The following is a 25,940-nucleotide window of genomic DNA, read 5'->3' on the forward strand; positions in this document are numbered from 1 at the left end:
GTGATTTTAGATGCATCACTCACACCGCCAGCATCCTGGGGGCTGAGGAGGGGAGTGGAGGGGTGAAAAATTTCATGGCAACTGGCCATTTGAAACACAACACCGTTTTGAAAAAAAAAAAACAACAACAAATCTATGCTCCCTACCATTAGTTTGAGAATTGTGTGTTCAGGTGTCTGCCCTGAGGCAAATCATGGACAAATCCATGGCAAGTGAGATAATAAATGGAGAAATGGTTGTTGGAATGCAAATCAAAATACCTATACATACACAACATAGCACACAAATACACCTACAGAAAATAAGTGATATTTGAAAACAATGTTGGAAAGGCGATTTTTAATAGGCGACAGAAGGTAGTTTCTCTGGACAAGGTGGAGGGAGTCTCCATAGCCAAAATATAGTTCGTTTTCACAACCAAACTGGAGAAAACTGGTCGGAGTCATCATAGAAGAACAGTAAGAAGTCTCCATAGACCAAGTGGAGGAAGTGGGGTGTCTAAATAGACGAATTTGAGGAAGTCTCCACAGCCCACCTGGAGGGAGTCTCCTTCGAACAACTGGACAGAGTCATCATAGGCGGAGGAAGATTCCATAGACGAACTGGAAGAAGTGTCCATACACTAACTGTAGACAGTCTCAATTGTCGGACCGAAGGGTGTCTAAATAGACGAATTGGTGGAAGTCTTCATAGCCCAACTGGAGGGAGTTTCCATTGACCAGAGTCATCACAGACGAACTGGAAGAAGTCTCTATAAACAAAGTAGAGAAAGTCTCTTGGGATGAGCTGAAGGGAGTTTCCATAGACGAACTGAAAGAAGAACCCATAGACGAGCTGTAGGTAGTCTCAATTGACGGACTGGAAGTTTTCTACATAGACGAATTCGAGGAAGTCTCCATAGCCCAGTCTCCTTTGAACAAGTATGGAGAAAGTCTCTGTGGACGAGGTGGAGGAAGTGTCCATAGACGAAGTGGAAGAAGTGCCCATAGACGAACTGTAGGTAGTCTCAATTAACGGGCTGGAGGGTATCTAAATAGACGAATTGGAGGAAGTCTCCATAGCCCTACTGGAGGGAGTCTCCATTGACTAACTGGTCGGAGTCATCACAGATGAACTAGAAGAAGTTGCCCAGAACCAAGTGGAGGAAGTCTCCATGGACGAGCTGGAGGAAATTTCTATAGACAAACTGAAAGAAGTGCCCATAGACGAGCTGTAGGTCGTCTCAATTGACGAACTGGAGATTGTCTACAAAGACGAACTGGAGAAAGTCTCCATAGCCCTTGGTCGGATTCATCACAGACGAACTGGAAGAAGTCTCCATTAACCAAGTGGAGAAACTCTCCATGGACGAGCTGGTGGGAGTTTCCATAGAAGAACTAGAAGAAGTGTCCACAGAAGAACTGTAGGTAATCTCAATTAACGGGCTGGAGGGTGTCTAAATAGACTAATTGGATGAAGTCTTCATAGCCCAACTGAAGGGAGTCTCCATTGACTAACTGGTCGGAGTCATCACAGATGAACTAGAAGAAGTCTCCATAAACCAAGTGGAGAAAATCTCCATGGATGAGCTGGAGGAAGTTTCCATAGACGAACTGAAAGAAGTACCCATAGACGGGCTGTAGGTAGTCTCAATTGACGGACTGGAAGTTATCTACATAGACGAATTCGAGGAAGTCTCCATAGCCCAGTCTCCTTTGAACAAGTGTGGAGGAAGTCTCCGTGGACGAGCTGGAGGAAGTGTCCATAGACGAAGTGGAAGAAGTGCCCATAGACGAACTGTAGGTAGTTTCAATTAACGGGCTGGAGGGTATCTAAATAGACGAATTGGAGGAAGTCTCCATAGCCCTACTGGAGGGAGTCTCCATTGACTAACTGGTCGGAGTCATCACAGATGAACTAGAAGAAGTCGCCCTGAACCAAGTGGAGGAAGTCTCCATGGACGAGCTGGAGGGAATTTCTATAGACAAACTGAAAGAAGTGCCCATAGACGAGCTGTAGGTCGTCTCAATTGACGAACTGGAGATTGTCTACAAAGACGAACTGGAGAAAGTCTCCATAGCCCTTGGTCGGATTCATCACAGACGAACTGGAAGAAGTCTCCATAAATCAAGTGGAGAAACTCTCCATGGACGAGCTGGAGGGAGTTTCCATAGACGAACTGAAAGAAGTACCCATAGACGAGCTGTAGGTAATCTCAATTGACAGACTGGAGGTTGTCTACATAGACGAATTGGAAGAAGTCTCCATAGCCCAATTGGAGGGAGAGATTGACCAACTGATCGAAGTCATCATAGACGAACTGGAAGAAGTCCCCATAGACCAAGTGGAAGAAGTCTCAATCGACCAGCTGGAGGAAGTTTCCATAGACGAACTTACAGAAGTGTCCATAGACGAGCTGTAGTAGTAGTCTCAATTTACAGACTGATGGGTGTCTAAATAGAGGAGTTGGAGGAAGTCTCCATTGAACAATTCTAGGAAGTCATCATAGACGAACCGGAAGAAGTCCCCAAAGACCAATTGGAAGAAGTCTCCATCGACGAGCTGGAGGGAGTTTCCATAGACCAACTGGAGGAAGTCTCCACATGCCAAATAGAAGAATGCTCCACAGACGAAGTGGAAATAGTCTCCATGAATGGGCTAAAGGGCGTCCTTATAGACGAGCTTACAGAAATCTTCTCGAGCGAGCTTAAGGTCATGGGTCTCCATAGACGGGCTACATGCCAAAGAGTCTCCAAAGACGAACCTGAGGCTTATGGAGTCGCCATAGCCGAGAGGTTCTCTGCAGACACCCTATAGGGAGTTTTAATACCCATTCTTTAGTCAGTCTATATATGTCAGCTGAAGGCCAAGGGAGCCTCTATAGATGAGCTGAAAAAAAGAACGGAGCAAAATCAGGTGTTTTTCTTCGACGAGCTTACAGAAATTTTCATAAACGACCTGGAGGTCATTGATCTCCATAGACGAGCTACAGGCTAAAGAGTCTACATAGACGAACCTGAGGCCTAGGAAGTCTCCAAAGCCAAGGGGTGCTCTACCCACACATTTTAGAATGTTTTAATAGCCATTCTTAAGTCAGTCTATATATGTCAGCTGAAGGTCAAGGGAGCCTCTAAAGATGAGCTGAAAAATAGAACGAAGACGATTTGTACAAATCGTCGGAGAATCGGAGTAGAATTAGAAATTTTTCGACGAATTAGAAGAAGTATTTTTTAAAAAGTTGAAATGATTCTTTTTCGACGAATCGGGAGGTGTTTTTTCCGACGATTTCGGATCCTCAACAGATGAGCTGAAAAAAAGAACGAACACGATTTGTACAAATCGTCGGAGAATCGGAGTAGAATTAGGATTTTTTCGACGAATTAGGAGAAGTCTTTTGAAAAAAATTTGAAAGGAGTCTTTTTCGACGAATCGGGAGGTGTTTTTTGCGACGATTTGTACAAATCGTCGTAAAATCGGAGTAGAATTAAGTGTTTTTCGACGAATTGGAAGAAGTCTTATTCGACGAGTTGGAAGGGGTATTTTTCGACGAGTTAGAGGGCATATTTCTCGACGAGCCTTAATAAACTAGTTAAAATCAGTGAGTCAAAAATGAGAAGAAAATATAGAAGTCGTGTCAACTTACGGAGCCAAAGTCAGAGAGCCCTTATACACGTGCTGAGCGAAAATAAAATCCTAAATTTCATATTTCCTTCAAAATCGACGAGTTTTTTCAAAGATATCCCATGAAATAACAGTAGGTCCAAACCATATGTCACTCAACTGTTGGAAAATGTCACCAAGATATCCTTGATGTCTATGAAAATACCAAAGTCTTTTCATATGTGGCCTCCAAAAGCCAAATAGTTCACAACTGTATCCTCGTTAGCTCCTCAATCCTTGAACGTTTCCCCAATGTGTCCTTAAAAATTCTTGAATTTCTTAAAGTAATTCTGGGGATTTATTCAAAAGTTCTCAAGATATCCTTGAAGGCCTATAACTTTCTCAAAAGTGTCCTTAAAAGGCGGTGGTCTCCGAAAAATACCTCCTTAAAGAAATTCTCGAAACTCAAATTAATTTCTCAAAAAAATATTCAAATATATCCTTGAAAATCAATTCAAATTTTTCAAAAGTTCTCGAAGCTATCTCTGAAAATCCTCGAAAATTCACTCATATCCTGAAAAGTGTCAACAAGATATTCTAGAAAATTCTCGAGTTCCTCTGGGGTATCCTTGAAAATACCCGAGTTTTTCTTAAAAATGTCATTGAAAAATCGAAAAGTTTCTTAAACACATCCTTGAAAACTTCGTAGGGATGTCATCAAAAATCTCCCAGTTTCTCATGTCCTTAAAACTCTTTGATAATTTCGCGAAGGTGTCCTTGAAAATTTTCAGATTTCATAGGTTTGTCGCTCAAAATGGCCACGATTCTTTAAGATATCATTGCAGGGCTTGTCTTAATCCCATGAGATTTTTCCAGGGATATCTTTGAAAGTTCATTTATATATTTAAGAAGTTCTCGAAGACATGCTGAGAAAAACACGAATTTCTAAGAATGTCCTTGAAAATCTCCAGGTTCCCCTACAATGTCCTTAAAAATCTGAAAATTTCATAAAAACTGGTATCCCTCGAAAAAAAATCCTCGAAAAGACCTTCAAATCCTTTAAAGTTTCTCAAAGACTTCCTTGAGAATCCAAAAAGATTCCGAAAGATATCCTTGAAAATCCTCCTTAATCTTCATAATATTATCAAAGATGCCTCGAAAATCTACGATTTTGATAAGGATTTCATTGAAAAAAGTTTTACAGAGAGTCCCTTTAAAACTTGGAATTTCTCAAATATGTCTTTCAAAATGCCGGAGTCTCGCAAAGATATCCTCGAAAAGCCCCTCAAAACCATCAACATTTCGCAAAGATATCCTTTATAAATCTAGAAGTTTCTCAAATATATCCTTCAAATTCCTCAAGCATCCTGAGGATATAACTTGAAATCCACCAATCTTTAAAAGGAAGACAAATTTTATAAAATCAGGAGAAATATCCTTCTTCCTATCTTAGAGAATACACGGGGTCCTAAAGGATATCCCTGAAAATCCAGAAAATCGTCTTCAAGACAACTTTGAGAAATTCCGAGATTCTAAAAGATGTCTCTGAAAAATTTAAAATTTTTATTCGGAAATATTCTTGAAACCCCATTAGTTTCTCAAATACATATTTTAAAATGCGGGTGTCCTTCAAAGATATCCCCCAAAAGCCCCTTAAATCTTAAAAAAATATCCCGAGGTATCTTAAAAAATTCACTTTTGGATATCCTTAAAATCCTTGAAAATCCATTGAAATTCCTAAAATTTACTTTTGGAGATCCTTGGAAATCCATTGAAATTCCTAACATTTTCTTAAAGATTCTAAAGAATATATATTTAAAAATCCATTCACATCCTTGAAAAAGGACATGTGGATAATTCTGGAATCTACAATCCCGATGGGTTTTAATATGGCACAGAAAATCATTTTAACCTTCCCTTATAATTCCACAAATAATTTTCTTTCATTCCCAACCCATCCTCGTTTTTTGTTTTCCTGCCAAGAAAATTCAAAGCCTAATAGAAGAAATACAAAAACAGCAGCAACAACAACAATAATGTCCTTAGATTTGTACATAAATATTTATGACACGAAACTAATGCCAATTTAATCAAACTGGAGCAAAAGTGTTTGCAATAATTTCTAGTTTTGTAAAGTGGAGGCCGGGTGGAGGATGCCACCATGGCTGAAGGAAAAAGATCTCCCCTGTCTCTCCCTCTCTCTCTCTTTACACAAATGGCCAAAGACAAATTTGCATTTATTGGCATTTATTCGTCTGCTTTTTTGTTTGCCTTCCAAAATTCAAACAACAACTGCAACTAATGACCCAACATTTGTACTTTCTTCCCCCTCCCGTCTCTCATTACAGGTCAGCCTATGTGCCATGCGAAGCCCAGGGCTTGGATGCTGTCCAATTGGCACTGGAACAAATCGACATAATCAGGCGCCTGACAGACATGTATCACCAGGACACGGTGTTGGTGCAGTCGTCGAAGGACATTCAAATGGCCCAGAGGCAGGGCTTAATCTCCTCACTGATTGGCATTGAGGGTGGTCATGCAATTGGCTCTTCGCTGGGGGTTTTGAGATCCTTTTACTCCTTGGGCGCCCGCTACTTGAGTTTAACCCATAAATGTGACGTGTCCTGGGCCGGCTCGAGTTCGACGGCCATTGATGCAGGGCTGTCGCAGTTTGGCAAGGCCATTATACGGGAAATGAATCGTCTGGGCATGATGATCGATTTGTCCTATAGCTCAGATAATACCGCCAGGGATGTGCTGTCCGCCACCAGGGCTCCGGTGATTTTCTCCCATTCGGGCGCCAGACAATTGTGCAACTCCACGAGGAATGTTCCGGATGATATTCTACGCCTGGTGGCTGAAAATGGAGGACTGGTAATGGTGAGTTTTGATTCTGAGGATGTGGCCTGTGGCCGCCAGTCCCGTCTCAAGGATGTGGTGGACCACATCAAGTATATCAGGACCATTGCTGGCATACAACACATTGGCCTGGGCGCAGGATATGATGGCATTGAACTGCCACCCATTGGCCTGGAAGATGTCTCCAAATATCCCGATTTGTTGGCCACACTCCTGGAGGATCCCAACTGGAGTGAGGAGGACATTGCCATGTTGGCGGGTAAGAATTTCCTACGCATCATGGAGACGGTGGAGAATGTGCGCGACTATTGGAAACGGGCAGCCATACAACCCATTGAACAGACTGAACCCCAGCCCAAGAGTCAGTGTGCCTATATGGCATCGTGACCCCAGGCCCAGGCAGTGGTGCGTAAGACCCGTTATGCCGATTTCTGGCATTACGAAGCGCAGCAAGAAAATGAGACCCAGGTCGAGGGACATCAACAAAACAGCCCAAAATCAGCGGCTGTTTCTCTCAAGGCCCTGCCATGGATGGTGAGCAGGGAGCCTGGTATGGAAGCAACGGAAACAAATAATCAAACCCAAAAATCAACAATGACTCGAAGTGAAGTTGGTCAACAATTAGAGATATTGAAATTTAATTTCTAGATAGCGAACGAAAGAAGAAGAAGAAGAAGCACAGAGTTGAAAGGTATTTGGTAATCGTATAACCCTTTTGATTACCCCCCACACATGTATTTAATGCATTACATGGTAATGCATGAAGTAAGCGCAAGCAAAATGTTTTAGTCTTAAGTCTTTGATATGAAAAATGAGTATTGAAATTTGAATACAAATCAAATAGATGAGAGTAAATCGTCTCTAAAGAGAATGCTAAGAGTTATTGGTATTATTGAGAATTTTTATTTGAAAAAAAATGGAAAAAAAAACTAAAAAAAAAATCATTCGAAATCTGTGATTTTCAAAATTATAAAATTAAAGAAAAAAATTATATAAAATTTTCAGTGAATATAAACTTTATTATTTTTCTTTCTTTAAATAAAAAATATTTCTAATTTTTATTATTTTTTTATTTATTTATTTATTTTTTTTTTTTGGAAAAAAAGAGAGGAAATTTTCAAAAAAAAAAAAAAAAATATTGATTCATATAACTTTTTGTGATTTTTATATACATGGGTTCAGAATTTTTTTAGTTTAATCTTAAAAAAAAAAAAGATTTGTATAAATGAAAATTCCAAGAAAGAAATAATTTTTCAAAATCTTCATCAAATAAATTATATAATAAACCTTAACGGATTTTCTTTCCATATTTTGAGTTTTGAAGTTAAATTCAAGTCATCCTCGAGTTTCTCAGAAATATTCTTCAAAAAACCAAGAGTTTCCCAAAGATATGACAGGCAATCGCCCATTTCTCACAGACTCCCCGAAAAACTAATGAATTTTTCAACGCTATCGTTAAAAATTGACTCTCAAACTCTCACATTTGTTTCAAATTTAATTTAAAAAAAATCGAACTTTTCAAGTATGTCCACTCCAATTCTTAAAAATTTCCCAAAATATTCTTAAATATTGAAGAATTTTTTTTTAGATTTATTTCATCAGAAAAATACTCTTAAAAATCCAAGACCTTCTCAATAATATCCTTGAATATCGTGGAGACTCTTAAAGACGTACTCGAAAATTCGGGAGGGAAAAATTACCTTGGAAATCATGAAATTTCCCACAGATATCGTTAAAGACCCACTCAAATTCTTATTTCAGTTTTTGTCAGAGGTAATTAAAGTCAAATATATCCTTGAAATAGCAAGTGCTTCCCAAGGATATTTTTTAAATGCTCTAATCTGTTCAAAAATATCCTGGAAAATCCACAACAATATTTAACAATTTCTCACAGATACAATTGATGATCCTGTGCATATCAGGCCATACTGAGTAATCCTCAAGATTTTCAAAAAGTTCCTAGAAATACAAAAGTTTCCTAAAGATACCTATGAGATACCTTACAAATCCTTACAATTTTCTGAAATTATCCCTAAAAAAAATTCTTCAAGGAATTTCTTCAAGATATCGTAGAAAGTCTCATCAAAAACTGTCTCTAAATTGCTGCTAAAAAAAACTACAAGCATCTCAAATTCTCAGGGAGTTTCCCACAAGTTTTTTCAGGATATCCTGGAAAATCTAGTTAAATCCTTTAAATGCTCTTGGATTTATCCATAAAAATCCACAAGTATTTTAAGATATCCTTGAGAACTCCATGGTTCTCAAAGATGTCCTTAAAAATGCTGGAGTATTCCTACTCTGAAATATATTCTTGAAAATCCAAATCTATAAAAATTTCCTAATGTTTTGACATTTCATCTGCTTCTCAAATATATCCTTGAAGATTTTCGAATTTCTCAAGGACATCGTAAAATTGTTGAGGTTTTTAAAAACTATATAAAAACGTTTGAAAGCGGTCAATAAATATCCTTCAGTTCCATAAAATATCCTTGAAAATCGAGTTTTTGGCAAAATCTAGTCAAATCCTTCAAAAATTCTCAAAGATTTTCTCTTCGTGAAAATTTTAAGTTATTTTTGACAATGCCCTGGCTTCTGAAAGGTGTCCTTAGAAATTCAGGAGTATTTTTTCCACAATTTCTTAAATATGTCCTTAGTATTTTTTTTAGAAAATACAAGTGTTTTTTTTCCATCCTTTGAAAATCTGCAAGGCTTACTACCAGTTCTTTCACCCTAAAAAATACATGGTCTGTTCTTCAGTCTTCCACAAATACTCGAACATATTTCCCATTAATGATTCTATCTAACCTCGAAGATCCTCGATTATTAATGAAATTCTAAAAGAATTTTTTGAAAGTCCCACTCTCAAAAATTCGTCAAATATTTATCCATTCCCTTATCCTATCCTTCCTGTCTAGTCTATCGAAAATCCCCGTGCATCCTCTCCTATCCCCAAACCAAACCAAGATTATTTCCCAAACTCTTCGAAAATCCAAGAGTATTCCTAATACCTCTTGAAAGGCCAAGGTTATTTCCTCCATTCTTTCAAAATTGACTAGTATTTCCCGTATCTCACCAAAATCAATCAAAAATTTTCCCAGCCCTTAAACATTCACAAATACTTCTATCACCTTTTGAGAATATACGTTTTATCCCATCCTCCAAGGATCCACTAGCATTTTCCCTTACCTCTGGAAAACCCAAGGATATTTCTTGCATTATTCGGAGGATTTTTCCCTTCTCTCGCAAATATACAAGAGTTGCTTCCATCTGTCGAAAATACACCTTCATTCGAAGAGCCAAGACTATCACTCCCCTCAATCGCAGATATAGGGGAATTTCTTTAAACCACGAATTTTCCTAGGACATGCCTTGAAAATCCAAGAGTATTTCTCATAATGTGTTCCGACATAATTTCACTAGAATTCCTCTAACCCCCCAAAAGAATTCGCAAATTTTTCTGTCATCCTTTGAAATTCCCCAATTTTTGGTCCCCAATTGAGGCCATTAAGCCCTTTAAAATCCGCAAATTTTTCTGTCATCCTTTGAAATTCCCCAATTTTCGGTCCTTTACATTGTCAATTTATTTTCCTGATATCCCTTCAATTCTTTAAAATTCACGAATATTTGCCCCAATTTTCCTCCAACATTTTGCTAAAATACATCTCAGATGAATCTGCAAAGATGGGCTGGCTATGATCCAATATCCAAATAAAATTGGTATTTTATCTATGGCGAAAAATTCAATTTATTTTGCCAAAATTCCAGCACTAACCATGGGCTATGATCGGAAAAGTAGGTCCTTGAGGGGTTCAAAGAAAGGGGATAAAAAACAGCAACAAAAAGATTGGATACTGAATTCGTTTCTTTAAGGATTCAAATGCGAAACTTCAAAAAAAAAATCTGTTTATAATGTAGTTAAAATTATCAAAATACCGAATATAGGGAGGTACCATGGGGGTTATAAAACGTGGACCTGCACAGACAATTTTCTGTCATAGGCTGTAGTATTCATTACGAACTTCAAATACCAAATTTGAAATAGTTCCGGTTAATAATGTATCTAAAATCATCAAAATTCCGAATATCGGGAGGTACCGTTATATGGGGACTATACGAAGACGTAGACCTGCAGAGACAATCTCCTCTTATAGGCTGTAGCATCCATTACGAACTTCAAATACCAAATTTGAAACAAATCCGATGAATAATGTCGCTAAAATCATCAAAATACCGATTATCGGGAGGTACCGTTATAGGGGGGCTATGTGAAGACGTGGACCTGCACAGACAATCTCCTGCCATAGGCTGTAGCATCCATTACGAACATCAAATACCAAATTTCAAAGAATTCCGGTGAATAATGTCGCTAAAATCAACAAAGTACCGAATATTGGGAGGTACCGTTATATGGGGGCTATACGAAGACATGGACCTGCACAGACAATTTTCTGTCTTAGGCTGTAGTACCCATTTCGAACCTCAAATACCAAATTTGAAACAAATCCGATGAATAATGTCGCTAAAATCATCAAAATACCGAATATCGGGAGGTACCGTTATATGGGGGCTATACCAAAACGTGGAGCTACATGACCCATTTTCAATACTAAAAGTCCTGCAGACATAATATAAATTTGAGTAAGAATTTATCAACCTACTTCAATTCGTTCGGAAGCTAGAGTGATTTCCACAGACGGAGAGACGAATACACGGACAGGCGGACGGACATCGACATAGAAAACGTTAAATCTACATAGAATTTTATGCTGATCAAGAATATACTCTGTGGGGTCTTAAAGGTATATTTCGAGGTGTTACCGACGAAATGACAAACTTAATATACCCTCCATACTATGGTGGAGGGTATTAAAACGAAGAGAACTTTCAAGGATATGTGTCAGAGTAAGAAAATATGAGATATATATGAGATCAAAGTCCTTCAATAGTTGCAACTAAGTAATATTATATTTAAATACCAAGCCACTGTGGCTACAAGACGAGTTATAACGCCTTAAGTTTGGTGGTTGGGAAACAATATCACGCCATAACCTCAAAAATATCCTTGGACAAAATCTGAGTTTTTTATACATTCACCCAAGATTTTCGTACCCAAATTCCATTTTTTCAGGCTCCTCGAAAATATGGTTGTTCTGAGTGGTTACAGTTATGAATATCAATTTTTTAAATAAATATTGAGAGCTTTTTTCCTCACAATTTATGACTGGCCGAGATTATCCCGCAGCAAAAATAAATTCAAATTTTTCCCTCATGAATATCGGACCCATTTCCCCAACAATAGATAATTTAAACATAATTTCCAAGTACATTTATTAAAAAAAATGGAAATTTCCTCTCTTTTTGTATCTCACTCCCCCTTAACCTCTTTTTCTATCACTAATTTCTCCTGTACAATAAATAATTATTATTATCACTGTAACACAAATTATTTAAATTTCTATTTTGAAATTAAAAAAAAAACAAATATTTACAAATGCAAATATGTTTTCTTGTTTGTATGTATAATAAAGCAAACACAAAAACTCACACACCCAACTTATATATGTATGTATGGCATTTTTAATAGTTATAAAACAATAAGTAAACTCGACAAAAAAAAAAACAAAACAAATAAAACATATTTATGTATTCATATAACAAAAGAATGAAAAAAATACAACTGAATAAAAAAACAATAGAAAAAAATATTGGAATCCTGACACACACACACACACACCAACTCTCAGCCATAAAACCCATTACCCTGAAGTGAGCAAAAAAAGAGAGCAGAGTATATAAATAAAGACATAAACCGGGAGGTACATTTAAATGTGTGTTTTAAAAACTTGATAAATTATCAGTTGATGCCTCCTCCCTGCATACTCCCCCCATCCCCCATATATTTGGCCCCCACACAGAGATAAAATGGATATACATAACTCTTATTATAATTCAAGGGAATTAAAAAAACTATAAAAAACCATTAAAATAAAAAAAGGAATATTATAAATAAATAAAACAACGTGTGTGACAATTTTTAATGAAAACATATTCTCGATGAGTTTTTTTTTTTTCAATTTTGGAAAGGAACACATGGGGGTATTGGAAAATGGAAGCAGAGAGAGACAAAAAGGTGAGTTATTTCAGCATTAATTTTATTTTCATTGGAGGAACTCTTTACGACCCTACAGTGGTTGCAAAAAAATATTTGTCAAATTTATCAAAAATAAATAAATAAATAAATAAAATAAAAAATTAATAAATAAATATCAAGTCTTTGGGAGCCCACATGCTTCTCGAAAAATTTCATAAAAACCCCAAAGCATTTCTTAGACATTTTATCGAAAATATCTTTTGGAAATCATCAAATATCACCGCCCTCATTTCCACCTCAGCTGACTTTGAGTAAAGTGGTGCAGAGTCCATTTTTCAAAACTGGTGGGTATAGAATATTTTCATGCTAAATCATATATAACAAGTTAAAAAGCAGTAAGTTCGGCCAGGCCGAACTTTGAATACACTCCACCATTTGGAACGAATTTGGAAATTTTCAAAAAATAAAGTCCTTAAAAAATTCTGTTCTAATTTAAAAAATACCGAATATAGCTGTTATATTGGGGTCTATACGACGTAGACCTACATAGGCCTTGTTTGTCATAAGCCATTACCATATTCAAATTCGAAACTTGAAATAAACGGTGAATAATGTAGCTAAAATCATCAAAATATCGTATATAGGGAGGAGGCTGTGAGAAGACTTGGACCTGCATAGACAATTTCCGTCACAGGTTGTAGCATCCATTACGAACTTCAAATACGACATCTCAAACAAGTGGAGGAGGGTATAAAAACAGTAAAGGAAGGTCAAAAGACGGGCGGTACCGACTATATGATACCCTACCTACTACGCAAGTTTAGCAGAGTTAGCCGTTAAAAATAATCTAAATATAAAACAGAAGTAAAATAACTGACTGATCGAGAATCAACGCCCGGACGAAAAATCTGAAGCTGGAATCTTGAAAGCTGGTTTTTGGAAATCCGAACTATAAGGGTACGAAAAGTTCTAAAAAGTACTACGAATTGAATACTTTGTATTGCATTAGAATTCTAATATGAGCTAGAATTCTGAACTTTGGAATGCGAGTACCTGATGGAGTGCAGGATAAATGAACCCGAGGGTTTTTGGAAATTCAAACCTTAAGGTTACGAAAAGTTCCAAAATGGTACTAAATTTCTAAATTAGAACACTAGAATTCTAATATGAGCTACAATTCTTAAATTGGGAATGAGTCACTGATTTGCAGGATGGAAAAATCAACGGGATTTTGGAAATTTCAACTTTAAGGTTACGAAAAGTTCTAAAATGGTACTAGGCTTCTAAAATGGTACCATTTGGAATTATGTGAACGAAAAGAGCCAAAAACCTTGAAAATTGCTTTAAGAATCACGGGTGGAGTACAGGATAGATAAACCAAAGGGTTTTTGGAAATTCGAACATTAAGATTACGAAAAGTTGTAAAATGGTACTAAACTTCTAAAATGGTACCATTTGGTATTATATGAGCGGAAAGAGCTGAAAACTTGAAATTTGGTATGAGAATCAAGATTCGGAAGTTAGGTTGATGGTGGTTTTGGAAATGTGTGCTAAATTTGCAAACTGTACTAAATGGTACTAAATTTGCGTTTAGGGTGAACGGATGCAGCTGGAATTTCGAAATTTTGTACTGGAGTCTCTGTTGGTTGTAAGTTTGTGAAATCTGAAATTTGGGTTGCCATGGGTTGCCTGTACATATGAAGGTGATTTCCAAAATCTGTACTTTAATTGTACGAAAAGTACTGAATGGTGCTTTGTTTGGTATTGGGGAAAGGTATATAGATAAAATTCTGAATTTCGATATTGAGGTCCCTGCTGGTATGTGGTGTTGAGGTCTGGTTGTGATTTTGGGTATTTGTATTAAAAGTGGAAGGTACGTACTAAATGGTACTAAATTTCGTGTTGGGTGAAGGAATAGAGCAAAAATCTTGAAATTTGATATATTTGGTATCGGTAAAGGGATATAAAAAATTCAGAAATTTTATATTGGGGCATCTACTCGTATCAGGAATTGAGATATGGAGGTGGTTTTGAAAATGATAACTATAATTGTACGAAAAGTACCAAATAGTACTAAATTTGTTATTGGGTGAAGGTATAGAACAGATATCCTTTAATTTGATATAGATATAACTGTTGGTGTCTGTGGTTAAGATATGGAGGTAGTTTCAGAAATGTGTACCATAATTGTTCGAAAAGTACTAAATGGTACTAAATTTGGTATTGTATGAAAGGATAGAGCTGGAATCCCGAAATTTGATATTGAGTTTTCCATTCGTATCTGGAATTAAGATTTGGATCACAGTTGGTGTCTAGGAGGGGGCGATGTAGATTATGTAAATAGAAGAGTTGATATTGGCTGAAGAGATGAAGCTGAAATTCGGAAATTTTATATTGAGGTCACTGTTTGTTTCTAGGGTTTACGTATGGAGACTTTAAAATAGTTTTGAAGTGAAAAAACGGATGTGGACCCATTGTGTAGTGAAATTTATAATATCCTCCTCGGAAAATTTCAAAATGAAAGATTTTGAAGACTTTTTGGTGTAAAATGTAAATTTTTCCTATATAAAAAAACTGATAGCTAATCAAGATTTCAAAATAGTTTTAATCCAAGGTAAGACCTTGTGCTCATTATTCTTTCATTTGTTTTTTTTTTTCAAGCAAAAAAATATTTTTTTACTAATTTTTTTCTCTAGCAACAACTTTGGACACCCAACATATTCGATATATTTTCGTTTCTTTTTTTTTAAACTGAAAGGAAATTGAGGGTAAGTATCATAAAAACTTGCCATTTGAATGTTGATATTTTTTTGTAGATAAAAACGACCATTCACAAGTGATTATGGCTGTGATTTATGTATTTAACTACATTTTTTGTTCAAGTCATTTCAATTGCATTATTGTATAGAAAACATATAACTGGTGGCAATGCGAGGGGATGTTTAAAAGCCTTGGGTTCTTGAGAAAAAATCTTAAAAAAAATCCACGTTTTTGGGCATTTGGTCCTTGAGAAAAACTCTTTAAAAAATCTAGATTTTTTGGTCAGTTGGTCCTTGAGAAAAATTCTTTAAAAAATTCACGTTTCTTGATTTTTTGGTCCTTGAGAAAAATTCTGTAAAAAATCCACGTTTCTTGATCTTTTGGTCCTTGAGAAAAATTCTTTAAAAAATCGACGTTTCTTGATTTTTTGGTCCTTGAGAAAAATTCTTTAAAAAATTCACGTTTCTTGATTTTTTGGTCCTTGAGAAAAATTCTTTAAAAAATTCACGTTTCTTGATTTTTTGGTCCTTGAGAAAAATTCTTTAAAAAATCCACGTTTCTTGATCTTTTGGTCCTTGAGAAAAATTCTTTAAAAAATCCACGGTTCTTGATTTTTTGGTCCTTGAGAAAAAATCTTTAAAAAATCCACGTTTCTTGATTTTTTGGTCCTTGAGAAAAAATCTTTAAAAAATCCACGTTTCTTGATTTTTTGTCCTTGAGAAAAAATCTTTAAAAAATCCACGTTTCTTGATTTTTTGGTCCTTGAGAAAAAATCTTTAAAAAATCCACGTTTCTTGATCTTTTGGTCCTTGAGAAAAAATCTTTAAAAAATCCACGTTTCTTGATTTTTTGGTCCTTGAGAAAAAATCTTTAAAAAATCCACGTTTCTTGATCTTTTGGTCCTTGAGAAAAATTCTTTAAAAAATCCACGTTTCTTGATTTTTTGGTCCTTGAGAAAAATTCTTTAAAAAATCCACGTTTCTTGATCTTTTGGTCCTTGAGAAAAATTCTTTAAAAAATCCACGTTTCTTGATTTTTTGGTCCTTGAGAAAAATTCTTTAAAAAATCCAAGTTTTTTGGTCTTTTGGTCCTTGAGAAAAATTCTTTAAAAAATCCACGTTTCTTTGGGTCCTTGAGAAAAATTCTTTAAAAAATCCACGTTTGAGGTCCTTGAGAAAAATTCTTTAAAAAATCCACGTTTGAGGTCCTTGAGAAAAATTCTTTAAAAAATCCACGTTTCTTTGGGTCCTTGAGAAAAATTGATTAAAAAATCCACGTTTGAGGTCCTTGAGAAAAATTCTTTAAAAAATCCACGTTTCTTTGGGTCCTTGAGAAAAATTCTTTAAAAAATCCACGTTTGACATTTGAGGTCCTTGAGAAAAATTCTTTAAAAAATCCACGTTTGAGGTCCTTGAGAAAAATTATTTAAAAAATCCAGGTTTGAGAAAAATTCTTTAAAAAATCCACGTTTGAGAAAAATTCTTTAAAAAATCCACGTTTGAGGTCCTTGAGAAAAATTCTTTAAAAAATCCAGGTTTGAGAAAAATTCTTTAAAAAATCCAAGTTTGAGGTCCTTGAGAAAAATTCTTTAAAAAATCCACATTTGAGGTCCTTGAGAAAAATTCTTTAAAAAATCCACGTTTCTTTGGGTCCTTGAGAAAAATTCTTTAAAAAATCCACGTTTGAGGTCCTTGAGAAAAATTCTTTAAAAAATCCACGTTTGAGGTCCTTGAGAAAAATTCTTTAAAAAATCCACGTTTGACATTTGAGGTCCTTGAGAAAAATTCTTTAAAAAATCCACGTTTGACATTTGAGGTCCTTGAGAAAAATTCTTTAAAAAATCCACGTTTGAGGTCCTTGAGAAAAATTCTTTAAAAAATCCACGTTTGAGGTCCTTGAGAAAAATTCTTTAAAAAATCCACGTTTGACATTTGAGGTCCTTGAGGAAAAATTCTTTAAAAAATCCACGTTTGAGGTCCTTAAGAAAAATTCTTTAAAAAATCCACGTTTGAGGTCCTTGAGAAAAATTCTTTAAAAAATCCACGTTTGAGGTCCTTGAGAAAAATTCTTTAAAAAATCCACGTTTGACATTTGAGGTCCTTGAGAAAAATTCTTTAAAAAATCCACGTTTGACATTTGAGGTCCTTGAGGAAAAATTCTTTAAAAAATCCACGTTTGAGGTCCTTAAGAAAAATTCTTTAAAAAATCCACGTTTGAGGTCCTTGAGAAAAATTCTTTAAAAAATCCACGTTTGAGGTCCTTGAGAAAAATTCTTTAAAAAATCCACGTTTGAGGTCCTTAAGAAAAATTCTTTAAAAAATCCACATTTGAGGTCCTTGAGAAAAATTCTTTAAAAAATCCACGTTTCTTTGGGTCCTTGAGAAAAATTCTTTAAAAAATCCACGTTTGAGGTCCTTGAGAAAAATTATTCCAAAAATCCAGGTTTGAGGTCCTTGAGAAAAATTTTTTAAAAAAATCCACGTTTGAGGTCCTTGAGAAAAAATATTAAAAAAAACACGTTTGACATTTGAGGTCCTTGAGAAAAATTATTTAAAGAATCCATGTTTGAAGGTTTTTGAGAGAAATTATTTAAAAAATCCACGTTTGAGGTCCTAGCGAAAAATTATTTAAAAAATCCACGTTTCTTGGTCCTTGAGAAAAATTCTTTGAAAAATCTTTGAATTATTTCAAATAACATCTGTTTTATATTATTATTTTTTTTGCGAATTTCCCTTGTGTCCCTCGCATTCAATAAATTGTAGAAAAAATCAACAACAACTGTAATTTTATTTGCAATAGTCATTAAATACAGACATATTGATTATTTATTTAATACAGCTCTATTTCGATACAAATCACTTGATGCGTGTCAATTTAAGCCAAACAGCAATAATTCGCAACACTTCGACACACACACACACACACACTTGCTCACACATATATATAGAGACACGAGTTAAGGAGATTAAAGCAGATACATGTACACACACTCACAGATACACATATTTCGGTCAAGAGGCAATTGAGAATGAATCAAAAAAAAACATACAAAAATGAAATATTTTCTACTCGATATGGCAATTGTAAATAAAGTAAAATTGGATTTTGTAGCTTTTTTTATTTGCAATTTTCATATCTTAATTATCTCTCAGCCATTTTTGGATGGTGGAAAAAAATGGGAAAATGGAGCTTCATTTATCAAAGCCAAAAAAACAAGAAAGCAAAGTGTGTTAAACCCTAGACAGTTGCCGCAAAATCTGTTCCATTTCTGTGAGACAGAGACACACACTCTCACACACAGGGAGAGAGACTTAAAAGGGAGCCACAAAGGCATGGCACTAAGAGAAAGGAGGAAATGAGTTGGGAGAGACAGGAAGAGGTAAAGGGAGAGTTGTTGAATGAAAAATACAACTAATTATGCTCTTTGACGGCGTTTTGCCGCACAACAATTATGGAAGTGTATACATGTATATATGTATGTATGTATGAATGTGGTCTGCAGCACAAGTGTGTCTGAAGGACTTGTGGGAATGCTAACAGACAACAACCACAACACGAAAGTCTTAATAGCCCAGCAGGTGTCCCGAGTACAAGTTCCCAGTTTAAATGCGCCACATTTAGTCATAATTTTTGTTGTCTTTTTAAGTGAGTCCTTAATGGGAGACAAAGTGAGTGTGTGTGTGTGTATGTGTTAGTAAGGGGATGGGTACGTGTGCACTGGAGATTAACTATTTATTTGGCAACTATTTCTTTCATCCTTTCGGTGACATGGGAAATTAAATGCTGAGTTATGACTTCATCTCGTGGCATAAATTATGATGTTATGTTCCCCCCTTTTTTAGGGGTTTTCTGGGACAGATTTATGATTGCGGAAAGGAGTAAGGATAATTTTAAGAACTCAGAAAAAATGAATTACAAATATAAGTACAAAGAAATTTTTTTTTTTTTTTTTTTTTTTTGCTACAAATTTCTTCTTAACTACAGTTCAGTAAAAGCTCTCCGTTTATTTATTATTATTATTGTTATTATTATTATTATTATTATTATTATTATTATTATTATTATTATTATTATTATTATTATTATTATTATTATTATTATTATTATTATTATTATTGTTATACATTTTAGACGCCACAAAGTATATATATTCTTGATCAGCTTTAAATTATATGTCGATTTAGTGATATCCGTCCGTCTGTCCGTCTGTGGAAATCACTCTAGCTTCCGAACGAATTGAAGTAGATTGATAAAATTTTACTCAAATATATATTAATGTCTGCAGGACTTTTGGTAGTGAAAATGGGCCATGTAGGTCCACGTTTTGGTACAGCCCCCATATAACAGTACCTCTCGATAGTCAGTATTATGATGATTTTAGCGACATTATTCACCGGAATTCTTTCAAATTTGACAATTGAAGTTCGAAATGGATACTACAGTCTAAAACAGAAAATGGGCCATGTAGGTCCACGTCTTCGTATAGTCCCCACATAATGATACCTCCCTTTCTTCGGTATTTTGATTATTTTAGCGCCATTATTCACCGGAATTGATTCAAATTTGGCATTTAATGTTCGTAATGGATACTACAGCCTGTGACAGAAAATTGTCTGGGCAGTTCCACGTTTAGGTATAGCTATAGCTACATTATTCACCGATTTTTACAGCTTTTTTTGATGTAGAGATTTTATGAATGTATTTTTTTTTTTCTTGGGAGATAGACCGGATATTTAGATATTTGATCCGAAAGAATTTTGTGAACCCATACAATTGCCCCTCCCTAAATAGGGAGGTTTCTCGTCCCTGAAGTGCTGGGAAAATATTATAAAAATTTTTCGTCCTTAAATTCTCCTATAAAGATTATTTAAAATGTCATTATCCTTCAAGTCCTTGAAAATCGTCTTCATCAAGGTTTAATGGCCTCAAGGTCCTTGAAGAAATGCTTAAAAAGGCTCGAAATTTATGAAAATATATAAGTCGTTGAAAAATTGTCCAACAGTTTTTGAAAAAAATACCACAAAGATTCTTGTGATCCTTGAAAAAAAAGTTCTTAAAAAAATCACGTTTATAGTCCTTGGAAAAAATATTCTTAAAATGTCAATGTTAATAGTCCTTAAGGTTCTCGAAAAAAAAAACTAAAAAAAACTTAAAAAAACGGCTAGGAATTCCCCAACAAGGATTATTAAAAATATTATTATCCTTGAAATCCTTTTTTTTCCTGATTAAATGGCCTCGAGGACCTTAAAGAAATATTGCTTAAAAGCCCACATTTAATGCTCGAAAACCTCAATATCCTTGAGAGAATATTCATGAAAAGACACTTCTATTAAAAATATTATTATCCTTGAAATTCTTTTTTTTTCCTAATTAAATGGCCTCGAGGACCTTAAAGAAATATTGCTTAAAACCCCACATTTAATGATCAAATACCTCGATATCCTTGAGGGAATATTCATGAAAAATCCACTTTTAAGTGCCTCGACGTCCGTGAAGAAATTAGATGCCTATTCTTAGATATTCGCCTTTCACGACCCTTATATCCTTGCAATTCTCGTATTTCCAAAAAATTATCTTCAAAGAAATTGTATTTAAAAACACTTTCAAGACCCTCGAGGCTATTTACAAAATTTATTTAAAAAATGACCGTTTAAGATCCTTTGCATCCTAGAAGAGGTATTCCTAAATATCCCAAATTTAAGGACTTCGAGATCCTTCAAGAAATATTAATTTCAATAAAATCAATTAATAATAATATCATAAATCCACGCATAGGGTACATCCTTGAAAGTACTGGGGTCCTTGGAAAGGGTCCTCGTAGTCCATCTTTTTAAAGAAGCGGGTCCTTGATGTCATCCTTTCTAAAAAAAATCTTTACAGGCACTCTTTCCTTCCTCACAGACATTTTTCCTAACCCAAAGTGTACTTAGAGGCATCCTACCTATAGGAAATTGTCCTTATAAAAACCCCATCAGAAAAAAAAAATCCTTACAGGTACCCCTTTAAAAAAGAAGGTCTTTCTGTCCACTCTTTTTGTATCAAAAGGTGATTCCAGGCTCTTTATCAAATAAATCATAATTAAAAGTTATTTTATGTAAGAATTTATCCTCTAAGGCATCCTTTTCCAAAAGTAAGGATCCTCACAATCACACTTTCTGTAAGAAATTATTCCAAACACATCCTCTTTATAAAAAAACGTCCTCACACACATCTTTTCTAAAAGTGCGGATACTTACAGGCACCTTTTCAAAAAGAAAATATTATTTACAGGACCTTTTACGAAAAAGGACATTAAAAATATTATTTTATGAAACAAATATCCTTGAAAAAAACCATCTTAGAGAAAGGCTCCTTACAGGCAACCCCTCTTCAAGGATTTGGTCCCATAACAAAATGGCGTTAAAAGGCATCGTGTCTACAAGAAAGCTTCTTTCAATGGTGAACTTTTTATAAGAAAGGATAATTAAGGGTATCCTTATAGCAAGAAAGGTCTTTGCATGCACTTCGTTTTAATCAAAAAGGATTTCCGACTGGCATTCTTTATAAAAGTAGGATTGAGTAGGACGACAATTCTCTTTCTAGGAACCTCTTCAAAGGACCTTCACCTTACAGAAACCCGCTAAAGAGAAAGTGTCCTTATATGGATCCTTTATATAAGAAACATCAAATTCAACATGCGTTCTTGTGTCAATATCGGTTCAGAGGCTGTCATAAGCTCAATATAGCTCTCTTAAAATGTTAATATTTTGAAAACATCAAAGCAAAGATAATTCAATGTAGATCCATGATGCTATAACCATTGGTATTTCATTATCAAGGTCCTAGTCACCCTTTATAGTCCTTGGAAAAAAAAAACAAAAAAAAAACGGCTAGGAATTCCTTAAAAGGACTCTAAATTCATATTTTGGGTTCATAGACGGTAGAAAATCATATCTGCGATAAATATTCAGAATTTAAATATATTGAACACATCGATCTCGTAACGCTATGCCCGAATTGTGGGGGGTTTTAAGGGTGGTATAAAAAGAGTATGCAGAGGTGATACACATTAATGCTCCTTTCGCACGATTTTCTTTCAAATCTTCTCTTTCACAACAGAATCCCTTCCAAACCACTTCCAAACCATTTGCCTGTCTGACTTCACCCAGCTCGGTTGATATCTTCATCAAAACAGAGACACAAAATGAAAGAGGTATTAAAAAGAGATTTTCAGCTACAACAATTTTCACCAGACCTCTACAAGCTTCCCTCAGAGCTTTACAGTCATAACATACGGAGATTATTCCTATCTTTTTTTCAGAAATTTCCCAAAAGTATGGCATAAGAAAAATCAACGGATGAATGTGTGTTTATTTTGTGGAAAGACGGCAAAACCAACAGCAACATCATTGCCATCATTCATTCTCTGCTTCTCCGTGTCTCTGTTTTCCTTTTTTTCCACAAGTCCCTTTACGTTTGCTTTGGTCCAGTCTCCTTGGCTGCGAAAACATTTATCTCTCGGTGATGGCGTGAGATTTATTTGTTGGCTTCAAAATTTTTTTATTTTACTTTAGGTTTCCCTTTTTTTGTTCTAACCCAAAAAACCCTTCATTTCCTGTTATTCATTGCACAGGATCCCCACACATATCCCTTGGAAATTTTGTAAAAACATTGTCATGAGTGCTGGTGCAGAAGAGGATAAACTTTTAAAACTAAAGCTTTAAAGCAAAAAAAAAAAAAACAACAACAACAGCAAAAAATGACACAACAAAATATGACATAAAAATATTTGTCGAAATTGTCCCATATGGATGGAAGTTATGGCACGATGGCTTTACCATTGCTTTTCGTCACTGAGCGGAACATAAAAAAAGGATTTTTGCAGGAATAAAAAAAACTAAAGGATTTACTCTATTTCAAAAGGCTTGGCAAATGTGAGATAAAAATGCTGCTGCATTCTTTGCTGAGATAAGGTATTACAGCAGGAATTTTTCATTTTTTAAAGTAACAGAGATTTGGAAGAGAAATTGAAATTTAAGTTGTCCTTGGAAATATATGATCAAAAAAATGTAAGTGAAAAACATTTTTTAAAAATCCAGGCTTTGAAATCATAAGTCCTTATAATTTCATTCAAAAATCTAAATTTTAAAACCTCCAAAAAAAATTCAAGTGTAAAAACAAAAATATCTTAAGAAAAAATTGTAGAAAATCTGCAGATATGTAGAGGTCCTTGAAAAATTTTTGGTCTAAAAATTTAAAAAATTCATGGTAGTCTAAAAAAAAAATATTAGACACCCTTAAATGAACTCTTAACGACACTCTGATAAAAAATAGTTGCAAAATAGTAAGGCTTTATCCCATTATTATTGTTGTTTTTATAAAAACAACATTTGTTTATTAATGGAGAAAGATAGTAATGTTTACCAGCGGGTAAGGCAGGGAATGCCTAGGTTTCGGAAAGAGCCACCAATCCTCATCAGATCTCTTGTTTTTTTTTTTTTTTCTGGGATATTCTCCCCAGGGGTTATTTTAAAATAACTCCTATGACAAAAATACTTCTTTTTCGAAAAAACTCCACTATAGAAGCCTTGAAAAAATATTCCCAAATATCCACAAAAAGATATTCTCAAAAATTCACATTACGAGGCCTCAAGATCCTTGAAAAATATTCTAAAAACTCTACTTTAAATTGTTTGAGGTCATTGGAAAATATTCTTAGAAATCCACTTTTAAAGGCCTTGAAGTCCTTGAAAATGTTAAATAATACTCGTTTAGAGACCCGAAAACAGGAAAAAATTAGGATAAACTAATATTCGTTTAGAGACCCGAAAACCTGGAAAAATTAAGGTAAAATTCTCAAAAAAAGGGAGGGAAAAAATGGATAAAAATCAATGGTTTAAGGCCTTAAAGTTCTTCCAAATATTTATTTAAAAAATGGTTATTCAAAAGCTTTTGATTTTAAAAACATACTCTCAAAAATTCGAGCATGAAATCCTTGAAAAACTTCCCCCACAAAAATTCATATCCTGGATTCCTCAAAAATATATCTTCGGAAAATACATCAAACGTGATAATGTAGTCTTGGAAACATATATTGAAAAATGTCCAAGATTGATGCCCTTAAGGTCTAATTAAAAAAAAATCCACTGGTTAAGGTATTGTGGTTTGCAAACTCCACATTGATCCGTGAAAATATTTTATTTAAAATTTCATATCCTTGAAAACTTCGAATTAAATAAATCCCCGTTTGAAAGCATTAATGTCCTTGAAAAATCCGATTCTAAAAAATCCAAGTTTGAAAACCTGAATGTCCTTGCAAACGCATAGTTAAGAAATTCACGCCTTGATATCCTTAAAAAATTCGAATTTAAAAAATCCACGTTTGAAAGCCTAGATTTCCTTGAAAAATTCGAATTTAAAAAATCCACGTTTGAAAGCCTAGATTTCCTTGAAAAATTCGAATTTAAAAAATCCACGTTTGAAAGCCTGGATTTCCTTGAAAAATTCGTATTTAAAAAATCCACGTTTGAAAGCCTGGATTTCCTTGAAAAATTCGAATTTAAAAAATACACGTTTGAAAGCCTAGATTTTCTTGAAAAATTCGAATTTAAAAAATCCACGTTTGAAAGCCTAGATTTCCTTGAAAAATTCGAATTGAAAAAATCCACGTTTGAAAGCCTAGATTTTCTTGAAAAATTCGAATTTAAAAAATCCACGTTTGAAATCCTTGATGTCCTTGAAAAAATCGAATTTTAAAAATCCACCTTCAAAATAATTTTGGTTCTCAAACAAATATATTTAAAAAATACACATTTTAAGACCTTGCGAAGAAAATATGTTTAAATATATCATATATTAAATATTAATGGTCTTGAAGTCCTTGAAAAAATCCAAGTTTGAAGAACCTTGAAAAATATGCTAAGAAATCAACGACTTAAGGACATGCGGCTATGAAATGCTTGAAAGTAAAGCTTCCAAAAAAATTGTTGTCTTTGAAAAAATAAATTAAAAGTCTGGGGTCCTTGTGAATATGCGCCTAAGAGCCCATATTCTTAAGGAATTGGAACCCTTGAAGATAATTTCAAAAATATGCGCGGTAGTCTATAAATATTAAATTTGAAGCCAAATTAATAGTGTCAAAATCCTTGAAAAAAAATATTCAAATTTAAACTGATTTTGGTCCTTGAAAAAAATTTTAAAAAATGTCAAATTTTAAAAGAATTTTGGTAATAAAAAATATTTTTAAAAATCTACGTTTAATAGTCTCCAAATCCTTAAAAAAAATATATAAAAAAAAAACAACATTTAAGGCTTTTTGGGGTTCTAAAAAATATGTTTTAAAGATCCTCCCTTTAAGGCCATGAGATCCTTGCTGGAAAATTTTAAAAAAATCACATTTAAAAAAAATTGGGGTCCTTAAAAATATGTTTTTTTTTTAAATCCGTCTTAAAAATGAGTTGAGTCCTTAAAAAATGTTAATTAAAAAAATATATTTAAAATGATATCAGTTGATACTCTAAAAATGTCCTTTGTTTGAATCCTCTTTAAGGCCATGAGATCCTTGATGGGAATTTTTTAAAAAATCACATTTGGGGTCCTTAAAAATATGTTTTTTTTAATCCGTCTTAAAAATGAGTTGAGTCCTTAAAAAATGTTAATTAAAAAAATATAT

At 34.4% G+C, this 25,940-nt stretch overlaps 1 protein-coding gene across 1 annotated transcript in view; it reads left to right on the forward strand.

Annotated features, from left to right (window-relative positions):
* LOC101892688 (uncharacterized) overlaps positions 1-7,319 on the forward strand; it is a 253,907-nt gene extending 246,588 nt beyond the window's left edge. The window contains exon 3 of the mRNA XM_059123112.1: positions 5,928-7,319. Within this exon, the coding sequence (XP_058979095.1) occupies positions 5,928-6,825 (898 nt within the window). The 3' untranslated portion in view covers positions 6,826-7,319. The remainder of the gene's footprint in view (positions 1-5,927) is intronic.
* Positions 7,320-25,940: the final 18,621 nt, after the last annotated feature.

This window comes from Musca domestica, unplaced genomic scaffold, assembly GCF_030504385.1.
Source record: "Musca domestica strain aabys unplaced genomic scaffold, Musca_domestica.polishedcontigs.V.1.1 223, whole genome shotgun sequence".
Lineage (NCBI taxonomy): Eukaryota > Metazoa > Arthropoda > Insecta > Diptera > Muscidae > Musca > Musca domestica.